We start from the raw sequence: 26,243 nt of genomic DNA, 5'->3' as shown, positions 1-26,243 counted from the left end.
TACAGAAGACTAGAAAAGTTATGTAATGCAAATGTCAGAAGTAATGATAGCAGGGGTTCATCACTCTGAAACACTGTATGGGCAAACATTTACAAATAATGCTCTTCAATGTAAAGAGTTTGGGGATTTCATCATCTATGCAGTGCGTAACTACCGGGGTACTGGAATTGCTAGAAGCATATGTGGTATTTCTATAGTTAGGGGTATCCTGAGCATGAACTGACTTTATTAGATTACTCACTTCTCCCCAAAAGGTAGTGAGTTTAGGGCATTCCCATAGAATGTGGTGTAAGGTGCCTCTGTTGACACCCTCTTGAACACATAGGGATGCTTTGTGTGTACATCTTTGATAATCTATCAGGAGTAAGATACCACCTCATCATTATTTTGTACACGCTCTCTTTTTGTTGAGTACATACAACCATCTTACGTGTGTTTTCCCACATTGCTTTCCACTTGGGAAGAGTCAATTCTTGTCCCAAGATTGATTCCCTGTATTGCATATATGTATGTTTTGGGAATGGCTCTTCCTTTAGGGAGTTCAATAAAATGGACTGTTCTTGAGTAGCCAAGCCAGTCACCTGGTTTAAATCCAATTGAGCATGTCTTCTATATGCTGAAGAGGAAACTTACAGGATCAAGCCCCCGGAAGAAGCAGGAGTTGAAAGTGGTCGAGGCTTGAGAGAGCATCACCAGAGAAGATAATTAGCACCTGCACCTTCAAGTCATTGCATGCAAAGGATATGCAAAACAGTACTAAACATGACAGCTTTAATATACCTTCCATTACTTTGTCCCAAACATTGTTGTGCCCTGAAATGAGGGGGACTATGTATAAAAAGTATTGTAATTTATACATGGTGAAACTGAAATGTATGCAAATTAACCTTAATACAAAAGTCTGGAATGTGCACTTTGATCACATCTGAAATATTTGACTTAAAATTTTACACACTGAGGAGAACATGCGTAAATTAAAGAATATGGGGCAAATTCACTAAAGGACGAAGCGCCTAACGCTAGCGTTAATTCGTAGAGTAACGAATTTTCGTTAATTCGCCGATTCACTAACGGATGGTGGCGGAAATTCGCTAGTGTTACTTCACACCCTTACACCTGGCGAATTTGCGCAACGAACGTAACTATACAAATTCACTGACGCGCTCATTTTTCTGAACGCTACCTTTTACGCCAGACTTCCTTCGCCACCTCAGACCAAGCGAAGTGCAATAGAGTAGATAGGGATGGCTTCAAAAAAAGTTTTTTCTTTTTTTATGGGTGATAGGCTGAAAAAGATCGAAAAAAATTTTGGGGCTACCCTCCTCTCCCCCTACATTTCCTAACTCATGGCACCTTAACTATACAGTGGGCACATGTGTAGGGCAAAATAAAAATTTTATTTGCTGTTTTGAAGCTTTCCCAGGCTTGTGTAGTGATGCTACATATACCTCCATTGTAACTTAAATTTTGCGCCGTATGCAAATCATAACTTCGCTTTGTTTGGCGAATTAACGCTAGCGCAACTTCACAACCTTACACTTCCCCTGAGCGCAACTTCAGATTTTAGTGAATTTGCGTAGCGCTGGCGAAAATACGCCTGGCGAAGTGCAGCGAAGCGGACGATGGCGCAACAACGAATTTTAGTGAATTTGCCCCTATGTGTCTTTGTCCCAAACATTATGGGGGGCAGTGTATACATCTGCATTATTGCTGGTGGTTTGGTGTATCGTTTTAATACAAGAACATAGTTCAAAGTGATGCTATGACAGGAGCATTTTTAGTATAAAATAAAATGATTAGGTTTTGTCTTTGCAGGGAACATCGTTGTGGTAAGAATGTTCAGTGGATTATAGCCTCTATTAGACTTTATCTTACAGGAGAAAAACATTGCTTCCTTTTTTTGAAAGACAGAACATCAGCGAATCCTATATTTTTTTATGCGGCATAGAGTATAAATAGTTGGCATTGTGTTGTTGTTTTATATTGCAGTCTCAAGCCTTGTACCAATTACATTAAGGTTTCCAGTACTGTTTTCTGTTGTTCACATACTTTCTAGAACAGTGATGCCCAACCAGTGGCTCGAGAGCAACATGTTGCTCCATAACCCTTTGGATGTTGCTCACAGTGGCTTCAAAGCGCTTAATTTTGAATTCCTGGCTTGGAGGCAAGTTTTGCTTGCATATAAAACAGTTGTATTGTCAAATAGAGCCTCCTGTAAGCTGCCAGTTCACTTATGAGCAACAAAATAGCCAATCACGGCCCTTTGTTGGCATCCTCAAGAACTATTTTCATGCTTATGTTGCTTCCCAACCCTTCTTACATTTGAATGTGGCTCACGGGTGAAAAAGGTTGGGGATCCCTGTTCTAGAACTTAGGATACAGCAAAGAACCCTTAGAATTGTGATCGTGTTGATCTTGACAACCTGTTTTTTCAAAGTAGATTTTATTTGTAGCTCACAGTACATTGACTTTCCTGTCTAATGTGATCTTTTTTTTGTTTAGTAAATGTTTCTCTTTTAATTACTGTTCTGTCTCACATCTCTCCTAATGTCGGATTTGTGTTCCCCAATTCTTTCTTTTAACGTTCTTGTTGTCTGCCCAATGTATAAAAGTCCACAGGGACATTTTATAGCATACACTACAAAGTTTAATAAGCAAATATGATATCTCCTTATTTTAATTGCATTGTCCTTGTGTGGATGGTAAACTGTGTCCCCTTTCATACAACTATTGCAATGTCTACAAGAAAGACCGGGGAAAGTACCATGTTTTGATCACATAGTGTCTCCTATCGATATTAATGGTGGCATATGAAATACCATCATATCAGGAAACTCGGCATTCAATATGTTCCAGGAGACATGTGATCAAAAAACATGGTACTTTCCCCTGTCTTTCTTGTAGACATTGCAATAGTTGTGTGAAGTTACTATTTTGATTACGTAATTTCCAGAGTCAGTGATGCTTTGTTTTTTTTAATTACAACTAAACATCCTGAGTGCAAACCAATCATTAGAAATGTAGTTTAGTTCTACCGATCATGCCTTGTGTGCTGCTATAAGGGCAGCTAGAATCAGTGTTGGACTGGGATGCCAGGGGCCCACCATAAAACCGTAGACCATGGGCCTATTCTTCAAGCTAATTTTCTTCCACTTCTCGCTCAACCTTTTTATTTACTTAGTACTTTTCTTTACATGATATATTCCATTTTCCATTTCCATCTAAAGAATTAGGGAATGAACATGAAATTGTTACAAATTCTTAGAATCAGGAGGGCCCACTGACACCTGGGGGCCCATTCACTAAGTTCGAGTGAAGGAATAGAGGAAAAATAGTTTGATTTTCGAATGTTTTTTTTGGTTACTTCGACCTTCGACTATGACCTTTTCGAATCGAACAATTCAAACTAAAAATCGTTTGACTATTCGACCATTCGATATTCGAAGTACTGTCTCTTTAAGGAAAAACCTCGACCCCCTAGTTCGCCACCTAAAAGCTACTGAAGTCAATGTTAGCCTATGGGGAAGGTCCCCATAGGCTTTCCAAGTTTTTTGTGATGGAAGGATAATCCTTCGATCGATGGATTAAAATCCTTCGATTCGAAGAATTTAAACTTTCGATCTAATGATTATTCCCTCGATCGTTCGATTGAACGAATTGCGCAAAATCCTTCGACTTCGATATTCGAAGTCGAAGGATTTTAATTCGCCAGTCGAATATGGAGGGTTAATTAACCCTCGATATCTGACCCTTAAAACATCTGCCCCCTGGAGTTCTCTTGGTATCCTGGTGGCCGGTTCGACACTGGCTAGAATCCTTACACTGGAAGGAGACAGAAATGGATACAGCATATTATAAAGTCAGCATGTTGTAGTCTTAAAATATTTATTTTTAGGTCTAATCTAAATAAATATGAATGTGCATGCTGTGATTAAAGGAATGTTTCCTTAAATGTTACTAACTATCCCTTAAAAAATCTATATATTTAGAGGAAAAAAAGACTAAATTTTTTTGAGATTTATTATGCTCCTAAACTTCTAAAAATCCAAATCTGAACTCCAGCTAAAACGTTTCAAAATCATGTAGAAGTCAATGGAAGACGGTCCCTTTAACAATTGGAACATGTTTTTACATTCAGTTTTGGGCTGTTTGCTCTGGTTTTTGTTAAATAAATTCAAGTTTTCAGAGCGACAATTCGAAAATCGCATTATTACAATTAACGCTCGATTTTGATGCGACTTTTTGTCAGACCGATTTTCTATAATAATGTATAAGGATAATTATAAAAAACATTATTGGTAAATTAAGGTTAAACAAAAGTTGAGTTTTAGTAAAAAAAACCCTAATTGTACAGTGAAGAGCACACTAATTGTGTATTCAGTCCTGTGAGACGTTGAAGTCCATTTACTCTGTATTTAAAAAAGTTTAAACTTTAAGTTTATTATAATAAATAAATAATAACTATTATATTTCCTACTGTGCCAAGATAAAATTGTTGGCAGAGGCATTATGATGATCACGCAGGGAACACTCAGCACAGAATTCTGTATCCTTTGGAATTTTCTGCATATCCAACAAGGATACCTTCCACTGCCTGATTTTGCAGTTTGCTGTGTTTCTCTTCTGGAATGTAAGCAAATGCTTTGCACCCAAAAACTCTGGTGTGTTTCAGCTACCCCATTCTGTTTTGGTGTATATGCTCTATCCCAAGCTGTTTAAAGAAATTCTCTACTTTGTGAAATTTGTTACTTGCCTTTATCACATAATCTTGCAGTTTTTCTGATTTGTTTTTCAGTAGATATGTGACTGTGTATCTTGAATGGTCACCTGTAAAAGTCACTATGTATCTATTACCTCCTGGTGTTGGCACTCGCATAGGACCACAAACATCGCTGTGTATAATAAGGTCAAGCATTTTTGAAGCTGTGTTCTGGCTTACCTTTGGAGGAGTTGCTCTTGTAGCTTTGGCTTTGATACAACACTCATATCTCACGGTAGTTGGACAGGCTGGCAATACTAGATCTTTTGGCAGGTTCTGCCTAATCAGTTCTTGTATTACATCTGGATGTCTGTGACCTAGACGTCTATGCCACATGTGAATGCAGTTGTTGTGCCCCTGTGTGCAGAGTCTTGCTTCCTCCTTTATTGTGTCCAGTCGATATAGATGCTTATCCACTATCGCTGTTGCGATTACCTTTTCTCCATTATGGATTGTACACTTGTCACCTTGGAATTTTGTGATAAGTCCTTTGGATCCAAGTTGCCTTACGGATAAGAGCCCACCTTCTAGTTTTGGAACATATAGCACATCCTTTATAGGCAATCTGTGTCTGTCAGCATTGTGACATATACGAATTCCATGCCCAATTCCTTCAGCTGTAGTGCTAGTTCCATCTGCAAGGTAAATAGTTTCTTTGTTATTTGTATCAAACTCTGTAAAGAAGTTTCTGTCGCTTGTCATGTGACTTTTTGCTCCTGAATCTATATACCATTTCTGGTTTGAAAGGGTGTTTGTTACTTTAAAAGTTCCATGCCACTGATCTCTGTCATTGTCATTCACTGTAGTTCTGACTGTTTGTTTAGAACTTCTTGGAAATTTTGCCCTTTGCTCTGCCTTCCATATTGAACAGTCTTTCTTAAAGTGCCCTGGTTTCTTGCATCTTATGTAGCTATGTGTCTGTGGCTTTAAGAAATGCCTCAGTATTACTTTTTGTATTGTCAAAAGCTTGCTCCTTTCTGCGCCTGTATTCATCTATGAGCCTGCTTTGGACAAATTCTAGTGTTAGTTCAGCTTCAGACCTTGTTTCCAAGGAATTAATAAGTGCACTGTATGATTCAGGTAAACTTCACAGAAGTATGGCTGATACATGGCTGTCTTTTATATTCTCTCCAATTGCATGGAGTTGTGCCACAAACCTGCAACATTGTATTTATATGCTCTTGCATGTTGATAAATGCAAGGTTATGCAAAAATAATATAAATGCAAGTTATACACTAAATGGCAGTTTCCTTATATGAGAAGGATCTAGGTTTTTTTGTAGATAATAAGTTGTTTAATTCTGGCCAGTGTCATTCTGTGGCTACTAAAGCAAATAAAGTTCTGTCTTGCATAAAAAGGGCATTAACTCAAGGGATGTCTCTTTATAGGTCCCTGGTAAGGCCTCATCTGGAGTATGCAGTGCAGTTTTGGACTCCAGTCCTTAAGAGGGATATAAATGAGCCGGAGAGAGTGCAGAGATGTGCAACTAAGCTGGTTAGAGGGATGGAAGCGTTAAATTATGAGGGTAGACTGTCAAGGTTGGGGTTGTTTTCTCTGGAAAAAAGGCTCTTGCAAGGGGACATGATTACACTTTACAAGTACATAAGAGGACATTATAGACAAATAGCAGGGGACCTTTTTACCCATAAAGAGGATCACCGTACCAGAGGCCACCCCTTTAGACTAGAAGAAAAGAACTTTCATTTGAAGCAACGTGGGGGTTCTTCACAGTCAGGACAGTGAGGTTGTGGAATGCACTGCCGGGTGATGTTGTGATGGCTGATTCAGTTAATGCCTTTAAGAATGACTTGGATGATTTTTTGGACAGACAGAATATCAAAGGCTATTGTGAAACTAAACTCTATAGTTAGTATAGGTATGGGTATATAGAATTTATGTGAAAGTAGGGAGGGGTGTGTGTATGGATGCTGGGTTTTCATTTGGAGGGGTTGGACTTGATGGACTTTGTCTTTTTTCAACCCGATTTAACTATGTAACTAACTATGTAACTATGTCTTTTCCTGAACCTAGTCTCATCTGGTTTAGTTTCCTTAGCAGGAATAGTTTGCTATTCTGGCTGGATCTTTCATGCAGTTTTTGCAATGCATCCTACATGCCTTTAGCAGTAATCTGATGCCTTATATGAATAAGCTGTTCTTGTTGCCCATGCCTGTCTGTTTTTCTTATCCCATTCCTGTTGATTAAGATCTGGTCTATCTGTAGATATAACTTCCCACAAGTCCTCTCTGGATAGCAGCATTTCTACTTTAAACTTCCACAGTTGATAATTCTCATTATTCAGTTTAGCCACTGCTAATTTAAGTTCTGAGCTGCTAGCCATGTCTGTCTCACTTCCTTAACTGTATAAAGCTGTGATTCTTACTTGTGCTTTGTAGTTCACAGTACCTCTGGAAGATTCCTTGTGTCAGTCTGTTCACTGAGTTGGATTGTGCCTGGGCCCATAACCTGTTGGCAGAGGTGGTCTTTGTGATGATCACGCAGGGAACACTCAGCACAGAAACTTGGGAAAGGATTTATACTCAGGGATAATACAGAGCACATTTATCAGTGTGGAAGATCAAGGACAATATGGTGGAGACACAAAAAGGAAACAGAAACAACAGAGTGCAGTAATACAACAGCACAGATCATTGCAATCATACATTAACAATATTCACAGCGCTACCTTGTGACCATTTTAATACTCCAGTGTTTAAACATGAATACGGTTGCATGTATTCCAACAACATTTAGATATCTTTAGATCCCACTGTAGTCCAAAATGATAGTCGCAAACTCCACCGGATAAAGTCAAATCCGCGTGCGAACCAATATGTTTAAATAAATCCATCTTTATTGTGTAATATTTAAAAATAGGGGCAGGGGAAGATTTGCTTGACGCGTTTCATGACGATAAAGTCACTTCATCAGAAGCATAGATGCCTTGTACCCAGTGGCCAAATTATAAAAAGTGTTGGAATGCTTACTTAAACTCTTGTCACTATTTTTTTTTTATTTATATTTACATTTTTTTTAACAACAGTCATTGTTAATAGTATTTCCTGCTTGTTCCACATATTTCCTCTGTTCAGATGTGGTTAATTAGTTCCGCTAGTCATTTTTCATATTGGGGCACTTTAAATCCTAAAGCCAAAGAATATCTTTCAGTTCTTCTATATATCACATGATAGCTGGTATATAGATCATTAGAAGGGACTTCTGGACTTGGGTTTTGGTGCTTATGCTGATTCCATTTTTTAGCTCATTTTCTGCTTTGATACACTGTTTATAGTTCCCCACAATTCATTGTACAGTGCACCAGAATAATTTACCATTCTATGGAGACACTATAATAATAAGATATCATTGTTATTAGCAAGTACCTCTTCTTACAAAGCTCAGCCATGTTTTTTCCATAGAGTAGCAATACATCAATGTCTTTAATGTATGCTACAGATTGTATTTATTCAAGCCCATATAGGCACCTGATGACAAGTGTCTAGGTGACGTCTACATATAGTAAAATAAAAACAACAATATGCTCAGCCCGTCGCCACATTCTAATGTATAATAATTACCTTAAAAGTTATTATGGCTGGGAATACCATATTTTATATACTGGACGTATTGAACCAGCCTAAAGGTTCAGCATCTCTACAGTAGTAATGATCACAGAGCACACACGTGCGTTGAGCCGCTATTGAGAAATTGGGAAGTATTGATAAAACATATCTTTTAATTGGAAGAATGAATCTTTTAAGAAGTCATAGACACCCAGCTTGAATTATCATATACTTTCAGCATGATATTAGTATTCTATATTTTAATTCACTTTTTAGTTTTGCAATACTTTAGCTACTATATGTTGCTTGGCCCAGTGTCCTAGAAATTCTGGAATTGTAGCGGTAAAAGAAATGTACAAAAATTATACAATGTTAAAATATTGCCATATAACCAATGGCCATTTTCACTGTTACAATATCTGAATCTTGCAGTGATGATAATATTCCATTATATTTTATTTGGTTTTTGTTAGCACCCTTCAAATTGTATTCTCTTGCTTAATCTCATTTTGTTGCTAATAAGATTAGACATATGTTAGTAATAGAATTTCTAACAATTATTTAAATTTTTATTTTTAACTCAGTTCATGGTAAATCTCATATCTGTTTCTCACTTTTTGTAAATCTGACAAGTTTACAGCACTATGGATATATATTTCCCTAATTTTAGATGACAAAATGCACCTGGACATAAAGATCACTATGGATAAGTAAGCATATAAGATGAGCTCTCGTACCTTCTTGTAGATCAGTTTGAATTTAGTGGTAAATCATAAAAACATTACTCTTTGCAGATTTTTTTATGTGGCCACAGTGCAGCATAACAATCTGATCTATGCTAGAGTACAGGGCTGCAACTAGAGGTAAGCAGAAGAGGCAGCTGCCTAGGGTGCAATGATATAGGGTTGCTGGGCAGCTACCTCTAAAATTGTCTGTCTACTCCTAGTCCGCACCCCTCAGTCTTACTCCCTTTCCTTAGCTCTATCACCCACCCCTCTGTCGATTTCCCCTCCCTCATCTCTCTTCTGTCGCTCACCCTCCCCTCCTTCCGTCGCTCTCCTCTTCCTCCGTTGCTGTCCCCTCCCTCCTCTCTGTCGCTCACCCCTCCCTCCCCTTGGCCTGGCCCTGCTAGAGTACTAGATAAAAAGAAAGCTTTGGCTGCACATACTCACTGTGGGTGCATTAAGTATCATGTTCAACTAAATGGAAATGTACATTTCCTGAATGAAGGTGTGGACAGCGGAACATCTTGAAAATTCAGTTATTCATCTACTTTATCTCTGTGCTTTCTAAATGTTTTTTAAATAGCAGGACATACAGAAATTAAAACTTAAAATGTGCAGTGAGACTTGTAAAGTGCAGTACCATAAACAGAAAGGTTAGTATAATTTTTCAGAGCATAAAATGGCTTTTGGAAAGGTCACAGGAACTCCACAAATATGTGTGTGTTAAAGTAAAATGCCTTAAATGTGAAGAGAAGTTCTAAATGCAGAAATTAACCTTGTCAACTTCTTTGACACTAATTTACACTTGTTTGTCTCTACAGTGCTGACTCAAATCTCTTGAAATAAATTCATTCATGACAGTGCAGTACATTAAAGCATCTAAACACTCTGTAATTGTCTTTGCTAACACCTATAATTAATGATTCTATCAGTTTGTAGCTTGACTGTTTTTGTTTTCCTTTCTTTCATTTGTTGGACTATCAAGGTTGCTTGGAAAAGCAACTTTTGTTAAAGTACATGATAAATGGGTGCTCAATATTGTCAGATTTAAAGGGAATCTATCATGACAATGAAAATGTAATAAAAGCTTCAGCATACTGAAATAATAAACTTTATAAATACAATCAATAAAAAATTCTATAGTATTTCTGAAGTAATCAAGTTTTTCTTCACTATTGCTCTTAGCATCTCTTCATTCTCTCTTCATGCAGGAGTTGGGTGTCAGATATTCATTGACAGATAGATCCAATAGAAGATGCCTATGCATTATTTTGCCTAGAAGAACTGACTCTATTAAAATCCGCAGACATCATGTCTCTCCCAGATGCCGCCCCCCTCCTCTCCTGCTCCACGCTTAAAAATTAGTGTTATATTTAAAAATTAGCGTCGGAGCGGGTCTAAGGGGGCCGTATCGCTAGTGCATTGAGTGCAATGGCGCTCTCTGCACTAGAGGGGCAGAATTTCCGGGTTATCACCTGGAAGTTTACCTCTTAAAGTTACAAGAGGCAGCTTTTTGCCGCCCCTTGTAACTGGCCGATTGCTGCCGCCTGAGGCAAGGGTCTCACCTTGCCTCATGGCAGAAGTGGCCCAGCTATTTTGTTAGATTTTGTTTGTACTGGAATTACTTTTTTGAGCGAGCTCTAATTTATCTGCTATGAAAGGAGGAACAGATGTTAAGAGAGGGATACTGACCATAAACTTGATCATTTCAGAAATGATGCAGAATTTTTAATTTTACAAATTTTGGCAGCTCTAAACATTTGTATCTAAGTGCAGGTTCTGAGTGTTCAGCGCTCTCTGCCAAAAGCCTTTTATTGAATTAAGTTTCAGAAACTGTATATTTTTCTGCTGTCAGTGCAGGAGATAAACTATCATAGTTAATATAAACAAGCTACTGTGTAGGCACAGGTGGGGGCAGCCATTCAAGGCACAGTTTTACAAAACAGATAAAAGATTAGCACTATAGAATACCATTGTATTCTATTACAAAGGTAATTTGCTATGTAACTTGAACATTTTCTCCTTTTTCATCTTGAATGACTGCCCCATGGCTACACAGGGTCTTGTTATTATAGTATAAGGTGGCGGGCGGGGAGAGCAGGAAGAAGAGCTTGACCTGCCAACCGCAAATGGGGGTGCGAGGTCGGCCCGAACCTGACTGACCCATGGGTAATCCCGCGGGAATCGGCCTGGCCCACACATCACTACATTGTAAGTCAGAAGTACATTGTATTTTAACTATTTTAAAATACATTCTTTTTTTTTTGGTGTTATTTTTCCTTTAAGTATATTTATTGTCGGTATTAGATTGGTAAGTGTGGCTTGCAACGGGCATGCCAACCAACATGGGTATACATAGGCTTCATGGAATTCGGTCAGATATTTAAAAATGACTGGAAGTTCTAAATCACACAAAATACAAATTACATATAGTCCAGTGAAGTTTACAACCATAGTATAAATTCTTCTGCTACAAATACACAATAGACTTGTATAGGTGTTTTTGTTTACCAACTCGTTTAAAGAAAAACATAGACAATAAAAATAACAATAAAAATCAGTTGTTCATTCAAACCATTTGGCACAAGTATATTTATATCTGTTTTTAGATATAGATAGAGATCAGATAATTTTCTTAAAGGAAATTATTATTGGAAGCTAAACCTTACTTATAAATGTGGCATGATTTGCTTAAAAATTTACAGCATTGTAAGAAGCAGGGACTGAAGAGGAAAGCTACAAGAAGAAAGCTGTTATTGTTAGGGCATTTGTAAAGCATGAATCGCAAATCCTTCACACAAACAAAATATGGGGTCAAATTAGGTCCATTCAAATAGTCTAAATTGTTTAAAATGGTCAGCTGGAAGTGGAAAATCATGGTTATGTTCCGTTTAGAATTCTGTTCATTGTACTTCATCATCTGCTTCTGCAGCCACAAGGGCACTTCTAAAGCAATCTTCTCCGTCTAGTGAGGGAAACACTGGTGTGTTTGGTACATAATTCTGTTGTTAGTAATAAAGCAGTGTGACTATAAGTACCTAAATCTGCAGCTCCTCAGAGAGCTTGAATGAAATATGCAGAACTGTAATCTTTAATAATTGCCTTTAGGGATGTGATTTATGCTGTTTATTTGCAATTATTTTATGGATGTTTTAAGGAAGAAAATATTCCCTATCTCCTTGTGCTGCTATGTAATGTCAGCTTCTCACAGATATTTCCAATGCCCAGACATACTTTCCAGTGCAAACATTAAAACAGGGACAGGCAGTCTTATCAATTTCCAAATGCTTTCAAGGTGAAATTGTGCTGTGATGATTTCTTCTTTGCATAATTCTTAACAGTATTAGGGATTTTCTTTAAAATATGCCTAGCTCTGTAGATTAAAAAAAAGGTATCCCATTTGAGTCATTAAGTTATTTGGTGCAGTGACAGGTAGTTAAACAAATGACAATCTGTATGGCCCTGTTCTGGTCCTTCTCCACGGGCAGAAATTATACTAAGTGTGCCATAAGTCTTACACAGTAAACCCATCAGTGCAGTGCCAAAGTAGAACAGCTACTAGAGAAACTGCAAAGCATGTAATACACACACATAATAAGGGTCACTTCAATTCTTTCAGGGCTCTCCCTCACTTGCAGTGCTGGGATTCACCTGCACCCTATATCTACAAAGCTTAGATAACTTGGTGGCCAGATATTCTTGCTCTCACATGAGGCTACTACCAGCTCTCCCAATACTGCTCTCCCAATACTGCTACCACAGGGAAACACTTGGATAAATATTCCTCCTCTTATCCTGTCTACTGGGTACTAACGCAGTGGGCACACATTAGGTTGTGTATGTAAATCTGAAAACAGATTAGAAGTTCTGTAATTACAGGTTACTGGGGACAGAAATCAATTCCTCTACGTTAGTATTTAAGCAGTAGATTAATGAATCACAGAAAAATGCAACGGAGTTTCATGGACATGCAACGTTACCACAGAGCAAAAAGGGGGTTTATAGTGTGTGCATAGGGTAAAGAAGATCTTTACTTTACCTTGGCAAATGTGGGCTTTCACCAGGACCTCCTAAAATTCTATACTACCTCCACAGAAAAGCAAAGGTGTTTGTCAGAAGAATATTATTTGTGAATGATAAATGTCAATGCTAGTTAAAGGGGTTGCTAACCTTTAAATTAACTTTAAGGGGCCCATTTATTAACAATCACATTTTGTTTTTTTCCACAAATCTCGAAAAAATGTGTGGTTTTCCTGTATTTCTAAAAAGGGTTAACTTTGCCAAGTAAAAGTTGTTGAGATCCTATAGAAGTCAATGGGAGGTGTGCTGATCCTATTTGACCATTTTTAAACCAATTTTATGGGGTTTTGGATTTTTGTCACTACGAATTGTCCGAAAAACTTGGTTTGCAATCTTCCGACCTGCAATGTTCCAGCTTGCCACTAACCATTCAGATTAAATAAAGTAGTACAAGAATAAAACAGACAATGTTCTGCCTGTGACAGCAATCATCCAAACGTTATGTCTGACAAATAGCAGTGAAAGTCACCCATTAATATCGTCAGATAGGCTTTACACACAGAGAAATTATTGTTAGCCGACAGAATCTTCTAACCTGTCCAATCGACATGAAACGAAAAATGACTATCCACACACGGTCCGAAAATCGTACAAAACTTAGATTCGTATGACTTTATATTTGCTTCTATGGTCTATGGACAATCAATGTCAAGTCATCGTATATATTGTACCATGTACCCTTTGCCCATTCTTATTTTTTCATGTTAAATGGCTGAAAAGCTGCCTGAATATGTTCAGTTGGTATTTAGATTGTTTAGATTGTGGCTCATAGAAAAAAAAACTGTGTAGGAGGTACAAGGTTTGTTGTATTCCTTTCTATTTTTTGTGCATCCATGATTTGGGGAAAATATATTTAGATAAGTACTTTTATTATATGATTGTATCTACAACATTTACATGCAGAAACACTAGCTACAACAACTTGCAATTCCATGTACCTGTAAATCAGCCTGCATTTTTCCACCATCTTACAAAACCTTTTCTGTTCCCATGGCTTCTAGCCAAAGCATGTGTCAGAAATGGTCACTTTATTCAGTAAAAAGTGTTGGAGAAACCTACAGCATCGAGTGTATATATGATCATCCATGAAAGCTTCTCATCACCAGGAACCATCTCCGTGCTGTTCTCGTTAAAGAGCATGAACAGAAAATATTGATTTTATATTTCAAAAATGATCAATACAGATACATAATTGATATCAAATGAAACAGTGTTAGAATACAATCCAGCCATCTACGGAGTTATTCTGCATGTGTATCGATGCTATCAATCCTCCTGTCAGTTATGTTTCAGAATGTGGATTAGACTCAGCAGGACATGGGACATTAGATGCTAATACACTGAATACTTGGTTTATTTTAGGAAATTAACAATTCTCTTTAAGGTCTTGCTGAAATATTCTTTTAATTGGATTCTTTGTTGGTTGAGATGCAGTACAGAAACAGGGGTTCTTGCTAACTTATTCTTTAATTTGCATTAGTTGTTGGTTGATATGCAGGTCCTAAGTAGTGATGAGCGAATCTGTCCTGTTTTGGGGGAGATTAGTCGCCCATCCACAAATCTCCTCTTCATCGGCGATTCATTTCCCCAAATGTTTTGCCCCGGCAAGAATGTGAACCGCCGGCAGTATGGCATATGGGCATATGTAGCGATTTTCATTTTCCAAAGTTGCCTCATAAGGAATTTGTCGCTGGGCGACTAATCTCCCCCAAATCTTAGCACTTGGTGCTATTTAACTAAAGCATAATATTTCCATTCCTGCCTACCATAATGTATTTCTTTAGGCTTAGATGGCAAAAGTAGCTGCTAGGCATTGCCTACTTATTATCATCTTATATTGTCTTTTGCCAGTAGTCCAATAATCCAATAATAATCCTGCTCTTTTCTTTTAGTGTAAATGTAATTACCAGTGCAAAAAGGCTGCTGTGTAGGCACTGTCACTGAGTGGCTTATTGACCAAGTAGGGCGAAGCTGCTGTAAAGCCAATAAACAAAAGTAGATCAAATTTCCTAGTTGATCTTTACTGACAGTTCCTGGCACTTAAGAAGCAGTATATATTCAGCTATAGGGAAGTACAGTATTGCCTTCCCAGACAAAAAAAGAAAAGTTTATAGTCCACTTTGTTAATCAGTTAGTATTTTGGGCGTCTGATTAATAGCATTTATTAATTTGTTTTTCATCTATTAGACAAAGGGGCAGATTCATCAAGGGTCAAATTTGACTAGGGAATTATTCAAATTCGATTTGAGCTTTTTTAAAAATTCGAATTTGATTTTCGAGATTTATCATACTCTTGCCCTTTAAGAACTCGAATTTGACTATTCGGCACCTAAAATTTGCCGAATTGCTGTTTAAGTCAATGGGAGGCTTCCTGGTAACAATTTGGAGTTGTTTGCAGCCTTCCTGACATTCAAGTTCTTAAAACTCAGATTGAATTTTTATTTCGAAATTTGAGTTCATGGGACATAATAGGATTTTTTAAAAACTCACATAAAATCGAAATTCGACCTTTGATAAATGCGCATCAAACTATTAATTTTTGTTTTAAAGCAGAAAGATGCATTACTAGCGCATGGAGAAATTACCCAAAAGACAGATTAGTGGAATACGTTTGGCGTATATTTTTGAAGCTCTGCAGTTACATGTGTAACCTCTAAAAGATAAAGAAATAAAGAGATTGCTAATAGTTGAAATAAAGCTAAACAACATGCATCCATCATCTTGACCTAAGCTGGAAGACTTGTATGATATGAGAGGCCATTCCACAAGGAAGACATCAAGATTATCTGTGTCCTTGGTGTACTGCTGGGCTGGAAAAAAGAGGCTTCCTTGTTGATATTAAATCAAAGATGCCCTTATTAGTATCCTATGTGAAGCAAGTATTTTACTGCTAAATTATATTTCTGCAAGTGTAAATGTATTTGCAAAGTTAAAGCTTAGAAGGGCTAAGTGGATGGCATGATATTTTGGCCAAAATGACATGCTACCAATATCTGGATGGAAGCAACAGATATTTGCTAGGTACATTTATAAATCCCACCATGCAAGGATCACATTAGGAAATTGAAATGGGCCTTTCCTGATGGGTCTGCCTAAACTGATCATTGACTATTTGACAATTAAGGTAACCTGAATAACAACTAACTTGTTTGAATGTGCAGAACTTTACATGTATGACCTTTTTACGTTTCTACAGCAGAACATCTAATCTTCCGTAAGTATTTATTTTTTTGTGTTACTTTTAGGGGAACATCTGTGTTTAACCCTTTAAGGGGGTTATTTACTAAACCCTGAATGCAAAAATCCAGAATTTTTTTTAACTTTTTAAAATAAAATCAGACTATTAAAAAATCACACATTTTTCGGAATTTATTAAACCCTGAGGATGGAATGTCCGAATTAGAAAACCTGGCAACCTGTCGAGGTTGCATATAAATCAATGGAAGAAGTCCCAAAGATTTTTTGATGTGTGATGGGTTTCATGCAATTCCCCAAAGTTTTGTGGATGAAAAATCTGAAAAAATCTTCAGAAACCCGAGTGGATTCGATCGCCATTTGTAGCAGAAAATGTTGAGATAAAATTGGACTTTGATACATAATCCCCTAAGTGTTTCCTGGTTCTAATGAACACTGGGAAATCTGCATGTCTGGCATTAAATGAGTCAATTGCCATATTGAGTTAACAAATATAATTACATAAAGCAATAATTTACAGTATATAAAATAGGGATGCACCGAATCCAGGATTTGACCTTTTTCAGCAGGATTCGGATTCGGCCGAATCCTTCTGCCCGGCCGAACCGAATCCAAACTCTAATTTACATATGCAAATTAGGGGTTGGGAGGGAAATCGAGTGACTTTTTGTCACAAATAAAGGAAGTAAAAAAAATTTTTGCGAGTCTCATCTAAATTTCTTATGTTATGTACTACTGTCTATATTTTACTCCTTTTTAGCAATAGACACATAGGGGGAGATTTATTAAGGGTCATCCAATTTTTTCGATACTTCGATCATCAAATAGTATACTACAACTTCAAATTCGATTCGAAGTAAAATAGTTTGAATATTCGACCATTGATAATCGAAGTACTGTCTCTTTAAAAAAAACTTCGATTTCAATACTTTGCCAAATTAAACGTGCCGAAGTGCTATGTAAGCCTATGGGGACCTTCTAGAGCATTTTTCTAAGTTTTTTGAAGTTGAAGAAAAAACGTTCGATTCAAAGAATTTCATAGTTTGATCAAACGATTTTACTTCTACTGCAAATGACCAAATTCGATGTAAAAAAACTTCAACTTCGATATTCAAAGTCGAAGTATTCCAAATCGATGGTCGAATTTCAAAGCTTTTTCTACTTCGAAATTCGACCCTTGATAAATCTGCCCCATAGTGACGCACCGCTCTCGCATACTTTTTAGGGCTAAAGGTGTGAATAGAAGTACTGACATGCCAGTACTGAAAACTAAAGAAGTCTTCGAGAGCAGCGCATCATTATGTGCAAGTATATGTCTATTACTTACACCTTCAGCACACAGGCAGCAGTATAGACCAAGTGGCAGATCATTTCACTAATATGCCCAAATATTACTGATATGGCTAAGAAATTTCTTGCTTAAATGAGTTAAATGATGTTAATGGTTCAAAGAATGTCAGGCTGAATGGTCGGCCCCCACACATTTTCACCTCACCAAATCTGGCCCTTGTTGCAAAAAGTTTGAACACCCCTGCCTTAAAAGCACATTTTTTTCTTACCAGCCTAAACACCAACACTTTTATCAAACCTTTTGCCTTTTCTTGCTTACAAGGGGAATATACTGACATGTATATTTATTAAGCAACATTTTTAAGACAAACCAAAAAAGCCAGTGGTGGAACTACCAGGGGAGCAGGGGGTGCGAGCAGGCCAGGGCCCGCACCCCCTCAGGGCCCCCCGGCAGCTCACGCGCCACTGACAAATGCGGCCAAATGAGGCCGTATGGAGGGGGCGGGGCCCGGCTGCGCATCACGCACCAGGGTCCGCCCCCCCTCTAGTGACGCTAGTGAAAAAAACCTTTGTTTATATGTGGGGAAATACCTGTGTATATGTTTAACCTATGAAAGCTGCAATGCTTCTTGTGTTCTTTGCCTAGTTTTTTTTGTCTGCCATCAGTGCAAAAATAGCAGCAATTTCTAAATTTCACATGCATATTCGATTGCTTGGGTGGTTGCCAAATGTACAACAATGGCATTATCAGCTTGAACATCAAAACACACAACATATTCGTGCAGCTAAAAGTGATCATTTGTGGCAGCCCCAGTAGGCCCAGACCCCCTAGTGCAACCCTGCTTGTGTGTGATTTGGCGCATTAGGCAAGACAAACCGCCACAGAGCACACCTATACAGAAGTGCAAGGAGCATCTTTGGCTGCATGAGAAACATCAATTTAGTAGACTGCATTTATTTATGTGGTTGCGAGCATACACTATCCTTATAAAACACTGTTTTTCATAGACATCAATAGTGTTAATGGTGAACTAAGGCTTAACTAAAGAAGTAGGCTAAAAAAGTTGTACATTGAGTCTTGGTCTTTTGTACTAACCTAAGACAACCACAGCACTTTAGCAGTAAATATCTGTGTCTCCAAAGATGCCCCAGTAGCTCCCCATCTTCTTTTCTGCTGATTCACTGCACATTCTCTGTGCTGCTGTCATTTACTGAGCTTAGGGACCCATTCACAATATACAGTACACATGGGGGCAGATTTATCAAGGGTCAAATTTCGAGGGTTAAAAAACCCTCGAAGTAAAATTCTTCGATTATCGAATTTGAAGGATTTTAGCGCATTTTTAGCAATTCGAATGATTTTAAGCAATCGATTAAATGATTTTTATTCGATCAAAAAAAACCTAGAAAAGTGCTCTGGAAGGCTAACATTGCACTTCGGTAGCTTTAATGTGGCGAAGTATGAAGTCAAAGTTTTTTTTAAAGAGACAGTACTTCGATTATCGAATGGTCGAATAGTCGAATGATTTTTATTTTGAATCGTTCGAACCATTTGGTTCGATCGAATTTGACCAATTCGATGGTTGAAGTACCCAAAAAAATACTTCGAAATTCGAATATTTTTGCATTCTATTCACTCGAGCTTAGTAAATCCATAGAATAGAAATGTCACAATAAAAGACTGATTAGTAATTAATACAGATAATTACTACATGTAAGCACAGAAACAAGTCTAACTAGCACAACTCAGCCTTGTAGCATCAGATTATATTACAGGCCAGCTTCAGAGCCAGCTGCTCAGAGCCCACTGAGCATGTGAGTGTCACAGACACTTTCCAAGATGGTGACCCCCTGGGACAAGTTTGAGATCCTGGATCATTGGTGCTAATGAGAAGCTGAAACTTTAGGCTGGTGCAATAAGTTCATTATATAAAATATACCACATTTAGCAATATTCTAGGGTTTAGTTCTCCTTTAAGAGCATAAAAAGGCAAAGGACACAGGCAACAAAAAAAAAAACAGTATGAACCTTGAAACCTTGAGGTTATGCAGTGTAAATGCGTTTCCAGACCATAATTCCCATTCCCAGAAACCAGTGCTCTGTTGTGCTGCTGCACCATTTCAACTGAGAAGCATCTAACCAGACATACAGTATTCATAAAAAAATTAATTTAGTGTGAAGATACATTGTAAATTTCTTTGCACATGCAAATCAATTTGAGTTATCGTTGGAGGAAAATTAAAATATATGTTATTTATAGTGTAAGACTACAGTAAGCAGAACCAAATGCACAATAATCTGGTTGCATACTTAAGTGGTTTGGTGGGTGTAAACTATAGTCCAATTTGTGCAGAGTTTCAAATCTCAGGACACAAAGCAACACGTTTAATTTCCCAGATTCATGTATTTAGCAAAAAGGCAAAAGATTTGCTCAATTCTTTTAGTTCACTGTAGAACTGAAGCTGCACAGGAAGTTTGTCGTATCTTATCACTAATAAAAGGCGACCTGTCTTTATTATGTGTGTTCCATTAACTGTTATCCTGCGGCTACTGACAAACGTCCAATTTCACTGCACTTTTTTTTATCCATAACTGAAAGTATTGACCTATATTGAGGCTAGCATTAGTGAGGTATTTGCCTCAACGCTGTAGGGCATGAAATGCAATTAAAAAAAGCTCTGCAACAGGAATTCTGACAATCCAAACAGCTACCCATTCATTTTCTTTGCAGTGGTACATGCACCTGAATGGACTGTACATCTTATAAATATAAAACAAGTGCACAAAGGACTTTACAATATTTAGTAGAGGTTAAGTACATTCAGACATGAAAGCTTTTCAGCAAGGATATATGAATGTGTTGGAAGCATCACGTGCAGGTCATTTACCTCAAATTCATAATCATGTTTTTTTACCCACAATGCAGTGTTTTCCCATGATTCCAGTGTAATTGTGTTTGCCAGGGGGATGTGCCTGATGCAATTGTAGCTAAGGCGTTAAAATTAAAAAGTTGCAGTTGCACTTTGAAGCAAATTAGACACAAATGCTCTTAAAAAGTTCACATGGTATAATTTACGACATGATAGTGAAAAACAGTGGGAAAAACTTTGAATCAAATTCGATTGAATGCGATATTCCTTCGATTCGTACGATTCGAATTTGGCTGAGTACGGACCTATTCAATCGAAAACGGACCTATTCGACCAAAAAAAAACCTTCGACTTACTTTCAGTTGGTCTTTTTGAATTCGAATTTTGAAGTTTGATAAATATGCCCCAAAGTGTCTTTCTTTAGAAAATGCGTAAATCACTATTTTATTGCTATGGCTGTATTCGTACTTACTGTGTGTTTATTTCTGACAGGATGAAGGTAGGCTTTCTCCTGTGCTGTCTTTGTGTCTTCACTGACCCAAGATGCAGTGCGTCTGGTAAGTTACAATTGAAAGAATATTTATGTGAAAGAGATTTATCTGTATTTGCTAAGACTTTGTTTGTCAACTCAGCTCTCCTCTCCTCTCAAGCCTTAATTTGCACTTCTTGTTACTGGGCTGATTTTCTGACTACATATATGAAAATGCCTTTTGCAAAGCAAGGAAGCACCTTGTAAATTATTGTTACTGGAGCAATCTAAGAGGGTCATTGATGCCTCCTAAAGCCTCTGATTCCCCTTCTTTTAACTTAAATATGTACATAATATTCATGTTATTCATATTATTCATATTACCACAGAAAGGGCAGTACAGTACTATTTTTTGTCCATAGATAAAAACTGTAATACAAAAAAAGCTACTTTTGGTAAATTATTCTGATAAAATGACAGCTTTTAAACCAGAAATCTGGCTCTTCTTGTACAGAAAGCAGAAATTCAAATAATTCTGTATTTTTTTTAAATGATTTCCTTTTTCCTTGTAATAATAAAACAGTACTGTACCTTGTACTGACTCATAACTAAGCATGAATCCATATTGGGAGCAAAGCAATCTTACTGTGTTTATTTAATGTTTAAAGGTTTTTTTATATTTTACTTATATTATATAAGTGCGAAGATCCAAATTACAGGAAAGATCCCTTATCTGGAAAACCCAAGGTTCCAAGCATTCTGATTACTAGATCCTATACCTGTACTAATATGCCTGATAATGAAGCATTAACAGAAAGTATGGCTTTTGCCAGTGAGTGGGTGTTGAAGTTCACAAAGGCCTGCAATGCCTGCACTTTCACTGACCTCATACCTCAGTATTACACCCAGGAAGAAACATTGCAGATTCACAGAAAATGATCACAGCCTGAAGCAAATCTTTATTTCTCCAAGCCCCATAGAGCCTGCCGGATCTGAAGAGGGTTGATAGGTGTCAACTCAGTCGTGACTGACAGCATAATATATTTTTATCTCTGACACCAAAATCTAGCAAGCTATCTGTAGTATGCACCATAAATCATTCACTGCTCCTAAATCTTCTAAATACAAGCCTGATTATATTCCAGGCCAGAACAAATTCTGCAACATAGGCAGGCCTGTGTCTCTAATGTAAATCTTTAAATATCATTCTTACCTAAGGATCCATTAATGTGTAAGATGTTAAGATGTTATTGGCAAGCCTAATAGAATTGATGAGCAATCTTCAAATTGTGCTGCTCATGCTGAAAAAAACTGCTTACATAAGGATTCGCAAACGAATGTGTCCGATCAATGACAACAGACAGACAAGCACCAGATGAGTACTGGGAAATAGGTCAAGGTGTTCAAATGTGACTGGCTGAGAGTCCCATTGTATAATAAGTAGAGTGCTCAAAGGATAAACTCAATTCCTCTTCATACAGCACAGACTGTTTTTCTTAAGGGGATACTGTCGTGATTTCTTAAGGTGTAGTTTATAATTCTTAATTACATTGTTTACACTGCAGATAATTCACTCTACCATATAAAATGTTATTCCTGAACCAAAAAGTATATTTTGGTTTAATTGTAATATTGGTGTGTAGGCAAATCTCTCAAGTAATATTTCCTGGTCATGTGCTTTTAGAAAATGCCCGCATGATGAAACTTCTTTCAGTTAAGCTATTGTTTCTCCAACTCAATGTACCTGAAGAAGTCACAATGGGACTTGGATTTTGGTGGGTTGCTGAGGTGAAAGGGAGGGGGGGGCATTACTCCAACTTGCGTTGCAGCAGTTAAGTGTGACTGAAGTTTATCAGAGCACAAGTTACAAGACTGATAGGAACCTAGGTAACTGACAACATGTCTAGCCACATGTCAGATTTCAAAATTAAATATAAAAAAATCTGAAAAATTCTACTGGAGCAGCGCTACTTATGCATTTTGAAAAAAGGTTTTCCCGTGACAGAATCCTTTTAACAACAACGAAAATTTGAGGATAGCCTACACCCCACGCAGGATAATATACTCTTCACTTAGTCTAGGCACAGCATAACTTCATCTCTTCCACAAGGTGCAGGTTTTAAGTGCAAAATACCTTTCCAGAGGTACAGTATAAGATGGTCCAGTCGCTTTTACTTAGAAATGGTAGAGATTGACAAATGCAGAAATTATACCATGGTTCAGTCATTCAGATAATATCAATGTGGGGTATGCAAAGAAATAAGAGCAAAGAATGTAGGGAAAAACATTAAATATGGTTTAACTTGATACATGGTCAATATCAATAAAGGGATTAAGAGGGTAGATTTATCAATATTTATCAATATTATTAGTATTATTATTATTACAACGAACATACTCTTTACATACAAATAAAGCAACCAATACAAGAAGTAAAAACAATTTAAAAATTCACAGAATGACTTTAGAACTGGTGGCCAGGGGGTTGACAAAAGCACCCATTCTGTCCAGTAGACACTGCCTTCTGTAAAGACAGAATGAGGATTCATTCTGTATCCCTTTCTGATGATTGATAGCGCCTATCCCACCATCCTAATAGCATCATTCATTTATTAACTATATGCTATAGTTAGCCAAGTTGAAAAAGGCTGTTTTTATTGTAATTCTATAAACCGAATGTTGATTTACAGTAAATCCTGTAAACCCTGTCCACCATATTATGTTGGGGTGTAATTGTGCAGGTCAATATTAAGCTGTTCTGTGTTATAACTATGCGGATGATTTACAGGGCTCACTGAAATTTTAACTGCAATAACTTCTGTTGATCATGTTCCAGGAATGCAGGCCGGAAGAGCTCTCGTATATATTCATTTTAAGTTTAATTTTCTTTATACAGACCCTTAAATCATACTACCCAATTGTCTAGTTTTCTGTGGGACAGTCCCAGTTTTGACAGCTCAGCCAGCAGTCCTGGATTTTTATAAAATTTTTTTGAGTTTCTCTTTGATCTCCTGCACTGACGCCAGAAAAATATACAAAGTTTCTGAAACTTAATTGAATAAGATGCTTTTAGAATAACCAAAACACTAAGTACAGTTTTTCTCAAATTTTTGAGTTTTCATTGAGTTACACCTGCCTGAATAAGTGTAATCGAATCATGATTATTGGATGTTGGTGATTGTATCATCCTTAAAGTGATACTGACACTAAAAATGTTTTTTCAAAATATTAATCTACATTAAAAGTTACCTATAGGTCATGTTGATTGTATTTCACGGATAGTTCTGTTTGTAAGTAATTGTTACTTGAAGTTCCTAAACTTGACTGTTTTGACAACCTATCAGTTAGAGTTTCTAATGCTATTGGACTACAGCTGCACAAATATGGCAGCGCCCTCATAGGGAATAGGATAGTAAGAAAGTTAATGTAAAAGCATCTGGCAAATACTTTTATGGCAAAATTATAAATAGTATGTAAAGACAATATTATTTTCTGGTGTCGGTATCTCTTTAAGAATTGGAAATGCTGTTGTTAAACAATGTTGAACTACAGCAGCCACTTTAAGTGGTGCAACATTTTTAAGGTTGCTCAACAAGTCCAGGTATTTTAGACTATCACAGCTAGATACAGTATACCATGACCTGGATAAAATGTTAACTTTCATAGAATTGCAGCAGAAAGTTTTTTTGATTATTGGAGTTCAGTGTATTCTCCATCTAAAAGAGAATGTATTAATGTTATTAAATCTTAAGTTATGGGTTGGGTCTGCACAGCACAGAATGCAGAGGAGCGCTCTGTTAGTAGATACGATAAGCTATATTTAACATGTTTTAAATGGAAATAATTTACTGTGGCCAGTGTAATTAAATTACTGAGTTGCCCCTTTAAGAACAGACCACAAGTTCCTGTGCTTTTTTCCACAGCCAGAAGCCCTATGACATTTAGTTTAGAATGGAATTCAAATTGTATTTTGTATTTCTCTTGTATGACATTTCTTATTTTTTGGAGGGTTGTATGTATGCAGTAGCGCACCCAGTGTGCATGCACATCAAGTGTCCTGTGTGCATTATGCCCCGGGGTTGGATAAGTAAGAACACAGTGGAAGGTACAATGTACAGAGTTGCTTGGTTTGAAAGAGGTTCTGGGTTGTAGTTACCCTTTAAAATGCATACTTAACAATGCAGCTTAAAAATTTGCAGGGCATAAATAATGTCTCTGTGCTTGATCACTTTTAGTACCCTGTCAAAAACCTTTCTAATTGGGACAACACGGATGATCACAATTAAATGAAGAAAGTGCTAATAAATGCTGAGGAACAGAATTTAACAGTGGTATTCCTTTATATAACAAGGATGCTGAATGCATTACCTTTTTTCATAATAACTGCAAACATTTGCAGGTTCTAACTAGAAAGTAAGTTCCTAACATTTAAATTGGAAAAAAATTGCTTTAAATATAGAGCAAAAAAATGCCTGCAACATTTCAATTCAGTGGAGATTGTAATTGGCTAAACTTTACTCATAGGCTAGGTGATTTCAAGTAAATTGATTGGTCCCATTAGACAGATTTTAATTAGCTTAAGAGATGGTGAAGCTCAAACCAAGTCCTGCTAATAAGCATACTCCACTACAAAGGTCATGTTACAATACTTTGTTCTTGCTACACGGCATCAAAACAATGTATTTATCCCCAAGAAGAACTCAAACCTGAATAAACCGATGTCCCAAAGATACGAAGCATTCTGCATCTTAGACAACAAACACACTGTCTAATAACTCAGTCTGGTCTGCTGCCTCGGAAATGTCAGGGAGCAGACAACTGTACCTATCTATCATTACAATGTTCCTGCGGAATGGGAATGTAAGCCATTAGATCTCTCTCTTATGAGAATGACACATTTACCAACCCACATTCATTATGAAGTTATTATAACACAATCAGACAGTCTCTGAATTTGTTGATTCTATTCCAAAATTCAAAGAAGTAGAAGGTTCTTAGGTTTCATAAAATATTAATAAGTCATGCAAGTCTAATAGAAATGAACACAGTGTTTAATTAGAATTCTAAAGAACTACTTTTAAGGAGAAATAGCTGAACAAAATAAAGTGAAGATAAAGCCACTGATCTATAATTATTCAGTCCCCATAGAAGATTAATGTCATTCTGATGTAATACTAAACTAGACACTTTCTGATATACAATCAGTTAAATTTTGTGGCTATTCTACATTCAGAAGTTTAAATTTGGGCACATTAATGTGAAAAATTGCCTCCAACTGTAAAACAAAAAA

The 26,243-nt window shown here is 37.1% G+C and overlaps 1 protein-coding gene across 2 annotated transcripts in view; it reads left to right on the top strand.

The window, feature by feature from the left end:
- il1rap.S (interleukin 1 receptor accessory protein S homeolog) overlaps window positions 1–26,243 on the top strand; it is a 109,187-nt gene that overhangs the window by 35,493 nt on the left and 47,451 nt on the right. For both annotated transcript variants that reach the window (XM_041564752.1, XM_018265613.2), the window contains exon 2: window positions 20,977–21,041. In XM_041564752.1, coding sequence (XP_041420686.1) covers window positions 20,978–21,041 — 64 coding nt within the window. In that variant the 5' untranslated portion in view covers window position 20,977. The remainder of the gene's footprint in view (window positions 1–20,976; window positions 21,042–26,243) is intronic.

Source organism: Xenopus laevis, chromosome 5S (assembly GCF_017654675.1).
Source record: "Xenopus laevis strain J_2021 chromosome 5S, Xenopus_laevis_v10.1, whole genome shotgun sequence".
Classification (NCBI taxonomy): domain Eukaryota; kingdom Metazoa; phylum Chordata; class Amphibia; order Anura; family Pipidae; genus Xenopus; species Xenopus laevis.
The sequence above is the reverse complement of the archived record's forward strand: the minus strand, read 5'-3'. Positions and strand labels throughout refer to the sequence as shown.